Source organism: Musa acuminata, chromosome BXJ3-9 (genome assembly GCF_036884655.1).
Source record: "Musa acuminata AAA Group cultivar baxijiao chromosome BXJ3-9, Cavendish_Baxijiao_AAA, whole genome shotgun sequence".
NCBI lineage: Eukaryota > Viridiplantae > Streptophyta > Magnoliopsida > Zingiberales > Musaceae > Musa > Musa acuminata.
In genome coordinates this window covers 45718445-45736608 of record NC_088357.1, presented here as the reverse complement: position 1 = coordinate 45736608, position 18164 = coordinate 45718445, and the positions used below count along the sequence as shown (strand labels likewise).

Sequence of the window (18164 nt, the reverse complement as noted above, 5' to 3'; positions counted from 1 at the left end):
AAGATGACGATGTGGTCACCGCCAGTGAGCTGACGGCTAACGTAACCATCGACACTATTCTTTTCCTACGTGTCACATCCTAAGGATCGCCGTTAATTTATTTTGTACTCACCCGTTTTTCTCGCTGTTGATGCCAGACGGTGGGTCCCACACACGTTTCGTCTTCGTTAATGTAATGACCCGAGTGGGTAGATTCTCGGGCACGATACCAGAGGTGGAAAAAAGTATTGCTCTCCTGAGGATTCGGTCGACGGAAACGAGTCGTGATCAGCGTCGAGAATCGAGGCCGTCATCTCTGCTGTTGATCGGAAGATCAACGACTAGGATCATTTCGGAGGGAAGAGTTCAGCACCAAGAAAATTAAGGTTCCTTACCGGTGGAGAGAAGGGTGTGCTGAAGTCGACAAAGAATTGTCACTGCGTGAGAAGAGGAGTGTCATCTTTGTCCCCATATGTTTCTTGGAGTGACTGATCTCTTCGACTGATGCATAGGGACCTAAGAAGCCAGAAGCTAATACGTAGTATCAATGGCATGGCAGCAGAGGCCATTGCCACACCACAAAAATATCTTTAGTGGTCTCATCTCCATTCATGTGGATGGAGATGGTGAGCGCCTCAATTGTTTTCATCTGCATGGACTTGTCTAGGAATAGAAAATACAAATGGAAATGCATTTGTCCTTTATAAAACCCATAAATATCTATATTGTATCGTTGTTGATGGATGGCCAACCCATATGGTAGGATCAATGAAACCTAACTTGTGATGCAAGCAATAAGTGTGATAAACAGAGAACTTGAAAAAGATTGGGAGAAAAAAAAAAAGAAGAGGATTGTGCTGATAAAGGAAAAGAAAGTTAGATGTGAGTTGTTTTCACCAAAAAAAAAAAAAGAAGATAATATGCATACAACATTTCATTTCTATTCATTATCTTAATCACAAGGACACGCAGACATAAGATATACCAACTATGCAATAGTGCATTAACTAATAAAATATCTCAATAAAGATGATTTATAAATAATATATTTTATTAATTCTATGTAATGAAAAAAATAGATTTATAATTTTTATTATAAGATTATTTCTTTTGGCATGTATGAACATTTGAAGAGACATTAAAAAATATACTAGTGTGTGAATGATGCGAATACAGAGAATAAAGATGAGAGGTATATGATGGTTTTTTTGGTTTATTCTCACTGTTTCCATTTTTTGAAAGATTTTCTTACACTTGTACATATCATAATTAAGTGCAAAAGGCATACGAAAGGGTTTGAAAGATAGAAAGAAATATATTATGCAAAAGGCATAATATATTTTTATACAATGAAAGAGAAAAAAAAATATACGATAATCTTCTATATCATAATCGAAGAGAATGAAGTTTAGGATTGCTTATCTTATAAAATTTTTTTTATGCTTGTCTCATTTGTTATAATGAACAAGAAAAAATCTTATATTTTTTTACTTTGAATCTTTGAAGATATAGATGGATAGAGAATGACTTGGATCTTATATGATAATCATGTGTCAGTTGATGGTATATTTCCTATCGTTAAATTTGAAAGTAACTTAAGTTCAAATTTTTAATATTTTTTTTAATAATACTTCTTTATCGTAGAAAGTGAAAAAAAAAGAAGCAAAGATAAAGTACCTTTTGAAAGTAACACAAGTTTTTTTTTTTAATTTTTCAAAAGAAAAAAAATCAACTTCAACTTCGACATATAAAAAATGATTATTTTTTAACTTGAATCTTAATCAAGCTTTGATCATCTGAGAGTGTCTTAGTAAACATCAGATGAAAAGTGAAAATTATCAAGAATATATTACTTCCTGAAGAGAATCAAATTCAATCATCTTAATTTATTTTTACATGTGTTCAAATCAGCTACTAAGAACTTAGCACAGCAAACTTGATCTCAAGCAGACTGTTTGACTATTATGTGCCACCACAAAAGTAGCTTACACACGCATGCACTGCGTTAGCAGCACCAGATTCAATGGGATCGATCATCATCATCAGCAGCAGCAGCGACAGCAGCACCAGATTCAATGGGATCGATCATCATCAGCAGCAGCAGCAGCGACAGCTGCACCAAATTTGACGAGGTAGCAGGTGAGATATATATTATTGTGGAGCGCATTGACGCACTACACAACATGCTGTGGCAAACACGTAGCATGGCTTGTCATGCAGCGGTGCGATCACGTACATCAGGTGGCATTGCTACGCTTTGCTATGTACAATTGGCTTTGTCTGGCTGCTACGGTAACTCTCTACTTGTCTTCTTTGCATCTGTTAGGCGGCTATCAGAATACTTAACAACAACGACAACAATAATAATAATATTAATATTATTATATTATTATTATGATCTGATATCAAGTCGTTTTGAGTAGGTTAGCTTAACTTGGTTCGGAACAAGCAACTTTAGCCGCATCTCACGTCCTGATCGCCTGAGGTATTGTCGATCCGAGGCATTCTTTATGTATGATGTGGGATTAGAATATGATTAAAGAAACTAGAAATATAAAGATCAATTAGAAATACTTTTTGTTGATCCAATGTAGTCTTTTTTTTTAAATCAAACTTCGGATTGGAATGTGGAAGGAGAAATTAGAAAGAGACCGATCTTGTTAATCATATGCGTTTATTTTTATGTCGATTCTCCCTAGTTAACTTATAAATAGTGATAGGGATAATCCTGGCACCTCTAACTTTTCTCGTGTAAGTAATACCTAAATAAAAACTCAAAACCACCTACTTCTTATGATTGTCAACACGAGGTCATATTGCCTACCCCAACTTCTTGAAATAGACTCACAAGATTCACTCATCACAATTTTGTTGTTAGGAAAATAAACTTGACTTCGCATTAATAGTCAACGATATAACATAACTTCACCAGCTTTCCCTTCCAGACGAATGATGAAGGGACCATGCCCTGCTTGACCCAAAAATCAAGGAAGCTAGACCAAAGACGTCATCCCAACATTCCCTAGTTGCCGCCCCTAGGAGCACACGTCAACAAGCCTGCCGCTCACATGAAATGTCTCTGCTATGCAAGATAAGGGGGGGCCTTAACGAAGGCTCATCTGCTCTACCTAGCATCCAAGTATAAAAGCTAAGCCTTAGGTCAAGACGGGACAAGCAAGCATAAAAGACCATTTACTTCCTTGATTATACTGTTGATGTTATTACCTTCTACTCCCTCAGCTTTCCTTAGTAAAACATTGAAGGGATCGAGTTAGGACACTCCCGGCATAGGCTTGTTGTGCAGGGTTGTTGGCGTGGAGGCACGACCAAGAGGCTATCGAGTATAGGGGACTGCCTACCTCTCAAACCAAGTTTCATCGAAGAATGAGTGACTCCTAGTGAATTGCTTCTACCTATAAATTGTTTCGTTCTGCTCATAACGCCTGTTCTCCACGTCAACCGAGAGAAATCAATGGAAGAAATTTGCACTTTCCACAGAGAACCATCTGTGTGTTAATCGATTAGAAAATATTCAAAACTATTAAGTTTCGCTGGCATGGTAGAGTCGTCAGTTCAGATCCATTATCGTTTTATAATGATGTGACTGATACATGTCGAGCTTTGGATCAAAATGAATATTTTCTATATCAAATTATAAGGCGTAGGGTATGAAGATTAAGGCCATCATGGTATTTTTAAATCAAATATGTGGTAAGAAAATAATATTTATGGTTGAGATTCAAATAAAATTTAAATTATTTGGATTCATATGTCACTTCATAAAGTGTCTATCCCAATCGATAGACGCCATACTCTTGACCGACCCAATCATTTCTTACTCTATCGAATCTAGTGCTTTTTAATTCTCACTCGAGACTAATCTTCACATTTCAATTATTTCTTGATCTATGATGTTTTGTTTATTTTATTGGAAAGAACAAGTCAGTTCTTTCTTCCCATCATTTGTCACCATCCATATAATTATTTATGTGATCAGAGATCCACTTGTATATATATGTATATATATATATATATATGTATGTACATGTATATATACATATGTATGTACATGTATACATACATATGTATATATACATGTGTATATATATATATATATATATACATAGAGAGAGAGAGAGAGAGAGAGAGAGAGAGAGAGAGGGCAACACAACAGGGATTTCAACGTAGCAGGCAAACACGACGCAACACACAGTCACTACCACTATTGTAGACTACTCGACTCCATATATCTTCTTGGGGACGCCTACGAACTTGTAGACCTTGTGGGGGTCGGACAGTGGCTTGGCCACGCTCTCGCGCTCCATGCACCGCTTGGCGCTAGGTCCTCTATGCTGAAGCCGGCGCAGGTCTCGTAGCTGTAGAACCAGGACACGAAGGGGACGAGCGCAATGTCGACGAAGCCGAAGGCGTCGCCGGCGAAGTACTTCTTGTCTCCCAGCTCGCCCTCCAACAGCTTCAGGTTCCCGACGAACACCTCCTTGGCCGCCGCCGCCTGTCCCTCACGCTTGAGCTTCCATAGCCTTGTCCCGCATTCATAGATCTGATACATGAAATAAAACATTAAAGAGTGCCGAGAATAAACGGGTGCATATTAAAATGGATAGTATTGAGAAAAATAAATTATGAAAAATTATCATAGTCATTTTAATATTTTAATAATATATTATAATAATTTTAAATTAAAAATTATGATAATATAGTATATCAATCGTGATCTCCAACATTATGAAATAATTTAAATAAATATTTCATATATATTATTAATTTAAAAATAATATAATTATCATATTTTTATAATATCTCTTTATTTATAATTATTTATATAATTATCATATTATTTATATAAATAATAACGCGCTCACCCAAAAGTCCAGCAGCACCACCCCCTTCGTGTCTACCTCCCCCATCGCGATGCGGTCACCGCCAGTGAGGTGACGGCTTAGATGACGTCACCCGTCTTTCTCGCTGTCGGTGCCAAAGGGTGGGTCCCACGAGCGTTTCGTCTTCGTTAATCTAACGACCGGGTGGGTAGATTTGCGGTACGGCCACGAAGGTGGAATAAAGTATTGCTCTCCTGTGGATTCGGTCGAAGGAAACGAGTCATGGTTTGAGTCACGAATCGAGGCCATCATCTGCACCGTTGATCGGACGATCAACGACTAGGGTCATTTCGGAGGGAAGAGTTCAGCACCAAGAAAATTAAGGTTCTTTTCCGGTGGAGAGAAGGTTGTGCTGAAGTGGACAAAGAATTGTCACCGCATGAGAAGAGGATTGTCATCTCTCTCCCCATATGTTTCTTAAGAGTGACAGATCTCTTCGACTGAGCAATATTCCAAGAACCGAAGAAGAAAGAAGCTCATACATAGGATCAATGGCATGGTAGCAGAGGCCAACGAAGTGAATCAAGTTCAATTATCTTATTTTTATTTTCACATGTGTTGAAACCAGCTACTAAGAACATAAAACAACAAACTTAATCTCAAGCAGGTTGTTTGGCTATTATGTGCCACCACGAAAGTAGCTTACATCAGACACCTCCTTATGGCCACACACAACATGCACTTCGTTGCAGTGATAACAATCAATCAATACAATCTTCTTCTTTCTATTTCATTTCTATCATGGTATCAGAGCTATCGTCGTGAAGGCCACTTCTAAACATCTCAAAGTAGACCCATCTCCCCGTCGGACTCCACCAAATCTCGGCTCCTTCTCCTATTGTCTCGTGGACCGCAACTCCATCTTAAAGTAGTGTAGCGTTTTTCACATACGTCCTCCAGGATCGGTGTGTCGACCTCCTTCGAAGCTAAACAAGGGCCACCACGCCATGCCCTCTTCTCCTCCCTGTGCCAGCGGTATTCTTTATTGTCGCCCTTCCTCTACCTCTTCCTACAGAAGCAGAGCCGACGCAACCTTGTAAATGCAGAACTGTTGCACAGAGACTATAGCACTACTGCATAGAGATCTGTAGCTTTACACAATATTGATCATTATCAATATTGATCAACAACCCATAACCCATTTGTCATCATTTGCCACCAACACCTCTTCCTCCCTAATCATTGTCTCGCTGCAGACTTCTAGTTGCTCCCACATATTGGTATATATCCTCCATATGTCCTCATCATCTATCTCTGATGCTCCCATTACTGTTCCTACAGGGAATCACAGTATTTTCTCACATACAAGCCTTATCTCCATAAATGCAGTAACCCTTATTCCCTTCAAATTATCCAAAGGTGGCAACTACGCATCCTAGCGTGCTCAATTCTCTAATCTACTATTTGGCTATGATCTTCTAGGCTATGTCGATGGCTTCATTTGTTGTCCACCGGCAATTCTCAACATCCCAGGCGCACCCAGTCCAGTACCAAATCCGGACCACAAATTATGGTTACGCCAGGATCGTCTTATCCTTCAAGCTATTCAAGCCTTGGTCGCTAGATCCCTCGCCCCACTCATTTCTTCATGTGACACTGCTATCGAAGCTTGGTGCAAGTTGCAAACCACCTTAGCCAATCGTTCCCGCACTCGCATGCTTAGTCTCTTGTCCGGTCTCATGACGATAAAACAAGAGGGAAGTACTATTGCTGATTATTGACATAACATAAGGATTATCATCGACAACTTGGCCTTGATAGGTTATTCCCTCAGTGATGAAGAAGTTACTGTCCATATCCTCAACGGCCTAGGAGACGAATACAAGGAATTGGCAGCAGCAATACTTGCACGTGATTCTCCAGTGTCATTTGAAGGACTCTATGACAAGTTGACTAACTATGAGATATATCTCAAGCGTGAGGACAAGTTGCCAGGACCATCCATCATGGCTCAAGTCAGTCAGAAATCTAAGAAGAAGAGCACCCGGTACAACAAATCTATCAACAAAGGTTTGGCTAGCATGCCTACACTTGTGGGCTCCAAACAAACCTCCCCTCCTCAACATTTCAATTACAACCATCAAGGTGGCTACTTCAATTATCCTCAACCCTGGCGTCCTGATCACATAAATCAACAAAGAGTTATATGCCAACTATGTGACAAAGTTGGCCACTCTGCAAAAGTCTGTAGAACTCGACCCAGACTTCCTCCTCCGTCACATTGGCCTCACACAAATCTTTCAGCTATTCCGACTACTAGTTATCAAAATTGGATTGTGGATTCTGGCGCATCTCATCACATCACCTCTAATTTACAAAACTTGTCCATCCACAATGACTATGGCGGAAACGAAGACATCATCATCAGTGACGGTAACAGACTCTCCATTACTCATACTGGTTCTACAATGCTTAATTCACATAGCACTTCATTTATGCTAGATGATGTTTTGTGTGCACCCCACATCAAACGAAACCTTATTTTTGTTTCTCAATTCTGCAAACAGAATCATACCTCAATTGAATTCTTTCCTAACTCCTTTCTTGTCAATGATTTGAGCACGGGTGCACCCTTGGTCCGAGACCAGAGTAAAGACAACATTTACGAGTGGCCGTCAGTTCCACAAATCACCCAACCCACTGCCTACTCTTTGATCGTAGCTTCAATCGATGTGTGGCATCGTCATCTTGGTCATCCCTCAACTTTTATTCAATAAAAATTACTTTCTCATTATTCTCTTCCTACGCTTACAACCAATAACATCATAACTCATTGTCTTGCTTGTTTAAGTAATAAAAGTCATAGACTTTCCTTTGGAAAATCCTCCATATCTTGCTCTAAACCCCTTGAGGTTATTTACACTGATGTTTGGGGCCCCGCTCCAATTACTTCTTTTGATAAATTTAGATTTTATGTTATTTTCATAGACTACTTTACCAAATACAAATGGTTATACCCTCTTCACCATAAATCTGAAGTTTCCATAGTCTTTACCAACTTTCGAAAATTGATCGAGAACTTCTTTCAGTCTAAAATTAAAACTGTTTACTCCGATGGTGGCAATGGATATCAAGCCATCACATCCTGCCTATCTGATTGTTGTATATAACACCTCAGGTCGCCTCTACACACTCCTCAACTCGTCGATTCTGCTGAACGTAAACATCGACATATAGTTAAAACTGGTCTCACACTTCTACACAAAGCTTCTATGCCACCAACTTTTTGGACTGCATCATTTCAAGCTGTCGTCTACCTCATTAATCGTATGCTTACTCCTATCCTTGAGTACGAGTCACCATTTGAAAAATTATTTCACAAATCTCCAAACTTTCAAAAACTCAAAGTGTTTGGATGTTTATGTTATCCATGGCTCCATCCCTATGCCTCACATAAGTTAATATCAAAATCTAAACCTTGTGTTTTCATTGGATACTCCCTTGACCATAATGATTTTCGATGCTATGAACTCCAATCTCGAAAAGTCTTTACATCTCGTCATGTTATTTTTATAGAGACTACCTTTCCGTTTCATAACCTTGAGTCTCCTGTTATGTGACCTACTCCATCACATATACATCACTGGAGTATGCCATCAATCCTATCAACCGAGTCTCCCATAATATCATTCAGTACTTCTCCTTAGGATCCACACTCTCTCCTTCTCCCGGTGCAACAGGTCCTCACCCCCTCCATTGCGCCTCTCCCTTCTTCACAAGGTTCCCCTACGACTGAAGGTATTCCCTCGGAATTACATTCACTACCTTTATCCTCCTTTGGGACCAATGACACTGAATTCTCTCAGCCTACCCTAATCTGTGCCCCTCCATAACCCATATATACAACATCCTCTATAGCCCCTGGACATCCAATGACAACATGCTCCAAAAGTGGTGTCTTTAAACCACGACAAATCCTTGACCTACATACCATCACAACATCCTCAACAAAGACCATTGAACCTACCACAATTACTCAAGCCCATAAATCTCCATACTGGCGTAAAGCCATATGTGAAGAATATGATGCACCCCTCCATAATTCTACATAGACCCTTGTACCCTCTTATCTCACACAAAACATCATCGGGTGTAAGTGGGTCTTTCGAATTAAGCGGAACCCAGATGGATCCATAGCCAGATATAAAGCGCGTTTAGTGGCAAAAGGGTTTCATCAACGACTTGGTGTTGACTTTACAGAGACATTCTGCCCTGTTGTTAAACCCATAACAATCCGACTTATTCTGAGTTTGGCCATCTCAAAAGGCTGGCATTTACATCAACTCGACGTTAACAATGCTTTTCTACAGGGGACCCTAACTGACGATCTCTTCATGCAGCAGCCTCCTGGCTTCATCCACCCTCAATATCCAAAGCATGTTTGTAAACTATAAAAAGCTATTTATGGACTTCGTCAGGCTCCAAGAGCTTAGTACACTGAACTTGGTTCGTTTTTGGTATTACTTAGCTTCATTAAATCTAAGTCTGATTCCTCCTTATTTGTTCATCATCAAAGTGGCAATATATTATATCTTCTGGTATATGTGGATGATATTATTATCACAGGCAACAATTCTACAGAAATCAAGGCATTCCTCAAGCATTTAGCAGATCGATTCTCCCTTAAAGATCTAGGAACCTTTAGCTATTTTTTGGGAGTGGAAGTAATATACACATCTTCCGGGCTCTTTCTATCACAACAAAAGTATATTCAAGATCTATTATCTAAAACAAACATGCAAGATGCAAAGGCAGTTACAACACCTCTATCTATTGACGAGTCGCTCAAACTATGTGATGGAAGCCCTGCTATAGACCCAACTCAATACCATTAAGTCCTTGGCTCCGTACTTATCTCTCACCCATCCATATATCTCTTTTGCGATCAATAAATTATCCCAATTTATGCATCGACCATCTACTATGCATTGGTCTGCAGTCAAACGAATATTGCAATATCTTCACAAAACTATCAATTATGGTCTCTTTTTTCGCAAACACTCCCCCCTTCATCTCTATGCTTTTGCTGATGCTGATTGAGTAGAAAATTTTGATGATAGAATATCCACATCGAGGTATATTCTTTTTTTTGGACCTAATCCAATCAGTTGGAGTTCCAAGAAGCAAAAGACAGTTGCACGTTCTATAACTCTATAACTGAAGCTGAATACCATGTCATTGCCACCGCTGTTGCATAACTCAATTGGGTCATGAATATCCTCAAGGAACTTGGCATCAACATCAACTCTACTCATACAATATATTATGATAATATCGGAGCTACTTATCTATGCGCCAATCCGGTATTCCACTCTCGCATGAAATACATCACCATCAACTTTCACTTTGTGCGAGAATAAGTTGTCAGACATCAACTACGTGTTTCTCACATACATTCTGCTGATCAACCAGTGGACTTCCTCATGAAGCCTTTCACCCGCAAATCACTTTTATCACATTGGTCCAAGATCGGTGTCCTTGGCAGAAGCACTTGCAGGCATGATAACAATCAATCAATATAATCTTCTTCTTTGTATTTCATTTCTATCAGGCAGCAACGTATTCATTTCATTTCTATCAGGCAGCAACGTATTCAAATGGGAGCGGTCATCATCATCAGCAGCAGCAACAGCAGCACCAACTTTGACGAGGTAGCAGGTGAGATATATATATTATTGTGGAGAGCATTGACGCACTACACAACATGCTGTGGCAAACACGTCGGCTACGTGTTTGCATGGGTTGTCATGTAGCAGTGCGATCACGTACGTCAGGTGGCAGCGCTACGCTTTGTTATATACAACTGGCTTTGTTTGGTATCAGGTCTTCTGCTACGGTACCTCTCCATTTGTCTTCTTTGCATCTCTCAGGCGGCTATATTATTGGATCTGATATCAATGATCGTTTTGAGCAGCTTAACTTGGTTCGATACAAGCAACTTTAGTCTCATCTCACGTCTTGATCCCCTGAGATATTTTTTTCTATATGATGTGAGATTAAAATATCATTAATGAAATTAGAAATATAATGAGAAATTAAAAATAGTCTCTCTTAAATCAAACTTTCAAACTGCGATTGGGATGTGGAAAGAGAAATTAGAAAGAGATCGCTCTCGTTAATAATAAGTTTCGGTGGCATGGTAAAGTCGTCAGTTGAAATCCTTTATCGTTTTCTAATGATGTGATCGATACATGTCGAGCTTTGGATCAAAATGAATATTTTCTATATCAAATAATAAGGCGGAGGGTATGAAAATTAAGGCCGACATGGTATTTTTAAATCAAATATATGGTGATGAGGTAAGATTTGATGGAATATTTAAGATGATGAGTTGGAGTTTAGTGAAGGACAGCGAGAGCAGTCGATGTATATTATAAGACTGTAGTGTTAGGTCATGTAGTATCTATCACATATGTCCGACAAAGTTTCTTCAATGCAAGAGTTGTAAGGAAATAATATTCATGGTTGAGATTCAAATAAGATTTAAATGATTTGGATTCATATGTCACTTCACAAAGTGTCTATCCCAATAGATTGACACCATACTCTTGGTCGACCCAATCATTTCTTATTACTCTATCGAATCTAGTGCTTTTTAATTCTTACACGAGACTAATCTTCACATTTCAATTATTTCTTGATCTATGATGTTTTGTTTATTTTATTGAAAAGAACAAGTCAGCTCTTGCTTTCCATCATTTGTCACCATCCATATAATTATTTATGTGACCAGAGATCCACTGGTATCCACATTAAATTTCAACCAAGCACAGATATAATGAGTGAGTGTTACTCTTATATACTACAAAATTCACATAAATCAAGTATCTATATTAATAGATAATAAATTATAGCCCAAGGATCACAATCAAGGATCTATCAAGGATCACAATCTCGAGTGTCACCCTTATATTTCGTAATGTGCACGAGTCCTTGATTATTATTTGAGAGAAGCATCACCTTTGAGAGAGAGAGAGAGAGAGAGAGAGAGAGAGAGAGAGAGAGAGAGAGAGAGTGAGAGAGAGAGAGAGACTTCTATGGATTTCCCAAGACTGTCACTTCATTGGAGTTGTATGATTGCCATTATACTCTTAACATATAAGCACAAAAAGATCTTAATAATATACAATTTTTTTGGATGTATATCTTATTATTTTTTTCTCAATGAAAGGGCCTACTCACTGGTTTTTTCCATTCCATTTAATCAATGAGAAAAATATTCCATGAAATATAATAATTAATGCAGTCCAGAAAAAAAAAGGGGATTGACTTCAAAGAAATAATTAGAAGATAGTATCCTTTGTTGTATACTTTGGACAAGCATTTATTGTAAAGAATTGTCCTCATATTTGGGTGATAGAACTATTCCTTAGCAAGTGTAGCTATCTACCAGCTAAGTTGATTTCAACACATCATATCTAATTTTGTAAAGCATAAGTAGTCCATGTCATGTATGTTTGTGGATGCTGTTTTTTGAGCAAATGCAGGAGGAGCATCAATTTGCATGAACCACAACCACACAACAAATGTTCTATGAGCAATTAGATTGCCATCAACAAATCAACATTGCAATGTGAAGCAATGGCTGTGAGGATGGGATTGCAGTGTGCCATCACTTCAAAGGTCTCTCAGTCAGCTATAGATTGAAATAGGCTCAGCTACATGAACAGATAAGCTTACTTCTGATAAGCATCCATTATGGGTTGAGGAGCATATTATTACATATATTAAGCATCTTTTACTGTCACTCAATTCTTCTACTATGTTACATTATTTATCAGGAATGCAATCAGACAGCAAATTGGACTGTTAGGAAAGCTAAAACTGATAAATATGCTGTTCTATGAGAGGATCTTTTCCCCCAAGATTTATCTGTAACTTAACAATATGATTTAAACAAGTCTTTTGATAGAGCTATGAAGTCTTAATAGTTTTAAGGTTTTTAGAAAAGATGAAAATAACAAAAATATGTGTGAACCATTTATTTTAGATGCTGAATTGTCCTTGTTGTTATATATATATATATATATATATATATATATATATATATATATTATATAGATCATGCATATGAAAAAATAAAAATAATTACTTCCAAAAAGATTATATTGAGAACATGTTTAGGACATTGAGTCTCTGGTTTTCTCATTTAGTTTCCTTTGTTCATGTAGGAATGCTTAATTCACAATTAAATCCACAACAATCACTATTTAATCTTTGACTTAAAACTATGAGTTCTATTGCTGCTCTTATTTCATGCTAATGCCTGGCTTTCCTCATGTTACTAGGTGAGAACATATATGTATTATGTTACAAATTGATCTTAATAAGATTTTACATACTTGAGTAACTTTTAATATCAAGGGTGAAAAAAATCCAAAAGAAGAGAGAGATCAAAAGAAACAGTAAAAGTTGAGGAAGCTGATATATATTCATCAAGTATGTAGACTTTTATTAAGATCAAGCTGATATATGTTCCCTGTTTTTTATTCTCTCTCTATCTCTCCCCTTTTTTATTTCCTCACCCTTCCTCTTCTTTTGATCTACTGTTAGAAGAGAAGAGAGAGAGAGAGAGAGAGAGAGAGAGAGAGAGAGAGAGAAGCTGTAAAAGTTATACTGCAAAAGAAGTGAGGAAATCCAAAAGAAGAGGGACATGGTAGAAAACAGAGAAGAAAGGAAAGGGAGGTCAGCTTCCTGTGTGTATTAGCTGGTTCAAAGTATTTTATCTCCTACAATAATAAAATATGTCACATATTGATCTCATTTGGAGAGAAACAACAAGTGATAAGTAGAGCCAAATTTATAATTAACCCATTTGAGTACATAATCTACGTTCAGTTCGGATCGATAGACATGTCTTATTAGATTGATGACACGGAGTATGACATACTCAATCACATATATTTAAATCTAAAAGAAAATAATTTTACGATATGTGCTTAGTGTAATGGTATGTACTACTACATACTAGTCCGACTATGGATCGATATAAATCCGATATCGAAAACATCATATTATGATAGAGATTTTGATGTTGCTATTAAGAAACTTCATCCAAGATCATGATACATTAACTAGGAGAAAAATTAATGACTTAATTTTTCTTGAACTAAAGGTTAAATCTATTATAATCTGATGCACCATTCTATACCAGACTGTTATCATACTGTAACATATGACTTAGCAAACATGTTTTATGATGGAGAAACAGATAGCGCAAAGAAACCTACTAAACATATGTGACTTCCAAAAGATGAACAGAGGAGCTTTTGACTTGGAGAAAGAAGCTATAAATGGCTTGCTTTAGTGCTACTACATCAGGACTAACTTTCCTGTAGAACACACACTCGAAGCAGGGTTGACTTGAGTGCTGTAGTCAATGGTTGTGTTGACTGAGAAAAAGCTGTGATTACTCATTCATTCGTCTCTAACCTGAAGTCTCATCTCCCTATTAAATCTCCTAATGAACTCTTCCACTCTCCTGTTGAGCTCTTCGTTGGACATCTTCGAATACTCACTCTCCTCCTCTCTGCAGTCCGTTCTGATCTCCTCAGTCTCCTCAGCTACGGCGCTTGCATCCGCAGCCCTTTCAAACCATGGAGGTGACTTCAGCTTGATGTACTCGTCGTAGAGGTCGCTGCCGGCGGTGCTTGAGGAGGAGAACATGCCGGAATCGGCGGCCACGACGACGACGATGGAGTTGGAGAGGAGGAACCAGAAGGCGGTGTCGGTGAAGAGGGTGGAGGGAGGGATGCGGAGGAGAGAGACGTAGAGGAGGGGGAGGGAGAAGAGAAGAATGGAGATGGGAAGCTTCTTTGGGTTGAGGGGAGTTCTGCTGCTGGAGTTTGGCTTGGACTTGGTTTGGAGCACTGGCCATGGTGGTTGATCCATCTCTGAAGCAGCAGTGTGAGAAGAGACTGAGGTTTGAAGGAAGGATTTATACTCCTGTGGAGGAGATTTAGAGGCCATAATGTGACATAATATATATATATTCTGAGTCAAAATCTATAAATAATCGATTAATCATTCAAGTAATAATAAAAATTCTTATATAAAAGTAGGTGTTCTTACTATCAACATGGATTCGGAGATAGTAATGAGTCGCGCGTAAATTTAGTTCGAATTCACTCGATTGATTATTTAAGAAGTTTGAATTCAGAATATGAATCCAATTCTCTTTTAATCTCGTACGTTAATAAACGGGTATAAAAAAAAAAGATTATCTTTATGCCCAAAATTAATAAAAACTTGAGAAGTCGAATCCGACTCAAATACCTATTTTTATATCTGAATTTATCTAAATTTTGATTCAAAAGTGTATAAATTTAATTTAAGCCGATCAAATAGACTCTAACATTTTATAAAAAAAATACACGCATATATTAATTCATGTCTCATCCTTCAAAATCAAAATAAAATGATGAGAATTTTTATACAACAACTCGAAGGATTTTATAACGTGTCGATTAGTTTTACGTCAAAAATAAATAAAGATTTAGATTGAGTTATAAGGGTCTACTAATTGTCACGACTCAATCGACTATCTCATCGGGTGGGATCATAATAATAAGATTTAGGCTAAATTTAAACTCTAAAGTAAATTTTTTATAGCGAAAACCAATATCATGTATTGATGTGTAAAATTGTAAAAGCATTTCTAATGCTTCGACTTCTAATTATGTATGAATAATTACAACTTTCAATGAACAAGAAAGAGAGCGAGTGCGTGTATTTTAGTTTAGCCGTCAAAGCCTCTATCTAAAGCAACCACGCAAGACTTCGTCGGCAGAGACACCTTTCCATGACTTCATGTAGTCGGAAAGCCATCTTCTCTTTAGCACGATGATGGCAATAGCTTCGTGGCATTTCTTTTGGTTTCAGCTTTTATTGGAGCTCATCCATACACCCACCCACCCACCCTTTCGTGTCGATGCTACGGTGTTGTCTCCCAATAAAATACATTAGCTTGTGGATGATGGACTTCTCAATAGTGACACATCGGTGTGGCTTTCTATGTCACCGGTTCGAGGAGACTTAACTCGATAGGAATCACACAAAAAATATTTGAACTTATTTTTAACAATAATAAACTTTTATATACCGAATTTATTTTTTCAAATTAGAGTTTCAAGAATCAATGCATCCTAAAATTGGGCTAATTGTAGTTAGTTAGCTACATTTAGTATTTCAATCTTTATATTTTAAAAATTATATTGACATCCTTATAGATATAAAAGTAAAATATATAGATCAATTTTATGATAATGTCATTAGTTTTATTAATGAAAATATAAAAATAAAAGGTAAAAAAAATAATATTAATATTTTAGTTAGTGTTGGTGGACGATAACACTGTTGGGGGCCGCGTGTGACTGTTGTGGATAAAGAGAATGACGGTGAAAAGTGAAGACTGCTCGGTCATTAGGTCAAATTTTGGGACGCACATTTTTCTACCGTTGTTGGATACGTTTGTTGGGAGCTCAACAACTACTTGCTTATTAGCCTTCCAAAGCTTCTATTCCTAGTTGATGATAACTGCGATGAATAAAACTGCTTCTCTGATGAGCCCCCCATCTCCCCTTTTTTATGCCTATGCCGAAACTAATATAGTAGTGGGGGCAACAGCAGAAGCTACGACAACCCTAGTTTCGGATCGAGTAATCTGCCTAACGAGTTAGCAACAAGACAGCCACCATCTTTGCTATAAACACCACGATGGCCATTACCATCTGTGTCAATGCCGACGTAGATGCAAAGCGGCATTGCTCTGCATCTACATAGGCATTGATGCAGATGTTGAGCGACTCTTATGTTACTATCCTCATCCACAATAGTCACTCGCAGACCCTAGTGACACCATCATCCATCAACACTAGTTGAAACATTAAAATTATTTTTTATCCTTTGTTTTTACATTTTCGTTAGTAAAATCGATGACGTTAGGGTAAATGGACCTAGATGTTTCATTTTCACAATTATAAGAATGTCAATACAACTTTTTAAAGTATAGAGATAGAAATACTAAAAGCAACTAATTATAACGGGTAAAATCATATGATATCTACACCGATCCTATATTAGGCCCTTAAATTTGAGCCCAACTCATTTAAATATGAATTAGATATCTAAGTGAAAAATATTTATTGAAACTTATAATGATAACAATGGTGGGTAGGTTTGATCACGTAAAAAAAATATTATGTTGAGAATTAATGATAAAAGAGAGGATGTCGAGCTTAAATAAGGTTAGAAAAGAAAATTGAAAGTGTTAAATGGCGATCTTGATTGTGAATGTGATTTGACATATTCATTGGGTTTGACTTTTTTCTTTTCTAAATTAGTAAAAATCCTTTTTGGAGAGTAGAGACATGAACAAGAAATCCGACCAACGATGATGACTCATCAGCGAGGAAGGAATCCACCTAAGAAGCTTTAATCGACCCAATGTGATGACTTCTTCCAAGGTAAAATTCTCTAGTACTCGAGAAGAGCTTGATTGTCCAATCTCTATTAGGGTATTGCACCAAAAGTGTGCTCACTAAAACCCTTCCACTGTTGAAGTCCATATTTATTCATATCGAGAAAAGATCTAAGGAGGATTTGAGAGTTCAAATTGAGTAGAAAGAATCGATTGACCGCGGATGATTGCCATAGCACCAAATATAATGTTATTTTCTTATCTTTCTGATCGTATGTTTATTTGGTCAAATTATCTACGAAACCAAACACACAAGCTTATTTATATATGTAAATCTGAATTCGATCCATTCCATTCGGTCGTAATTTGGTGTCCCCAATATAGATTTAAACATTGAATTCTCACAGATAAATTGAGGCAAATGATAATGGTCATAAGAAGGATGGTTTATGATTTTCTGAAATGAATGCCATAAAATAATTTATGTTGGATTTACCCAAAAAAAATCTCAATATGGGATACCCAATTTTGTGAAATTGGTTGGAAAAATATTGATATATCTTTAGATTCATAATCCTTGGATGCTAAAATAGAAGAAAGTTTCGCGACGACATATATACCGCATGTACATGGATTCAAATCTTTAACATATTACTAGTGTAATAATGTACTAATCAACTCGGATGTCTCGATATAGCTCTTCTGTATTCTCTTAAAAGCTTCCAAAGAAGTGCCAATTATAGTTTCATTGTGTAGGCCTCAAATGGGCCTTATGGCAAAATAGATTGGATCACTAACTTTTGTAAGCTACAAGGCATTTATTTATATGTTGACTCTTCTTTGAAGACTTGTTTCATGTTATCCGC

General features: G+C 37.4%; 2 protein-coding genes across 2 annotated transcripts; both read right to left on the bottom strand.

The window, feature by feature from the left end:
• Window positions 1–4243: 4243 nt before the first annotated feature.
• On the bottom strand, window positions 4244–4907 carry LOC135649106 (probable glutathione S-transferase GSTU1). Its single transcript, XM_065167215.1, has 2 exons — window positions 4863–4907; window positions 4244–4540 (listed from the first exon to the last, which is right to left on the bottom strand). Exons 1-2 carry the CDS (start codon window positions 4905–4907, stop codon window positions 4244–4246), a joined length of 342 nt encoding a protein of 113 aa, XP_065023287.1.
• A 9390-nt stretch (window positions 4908–14297) lies between these two features.
• Window positions 14298–14771, bottom strand: LOC135649105 (uncharacterized). The gene has a single exon (XM_065167214.1). The coding sequence runs from the start codon at window positions 14769–14771 to the stop codon at window positions 14298–14300; it is 474 nt and encodes a 157-aa protein (XP_065023286.1).
• Window positions 14772–18164: the final 3393 nt, after the last annotated feature.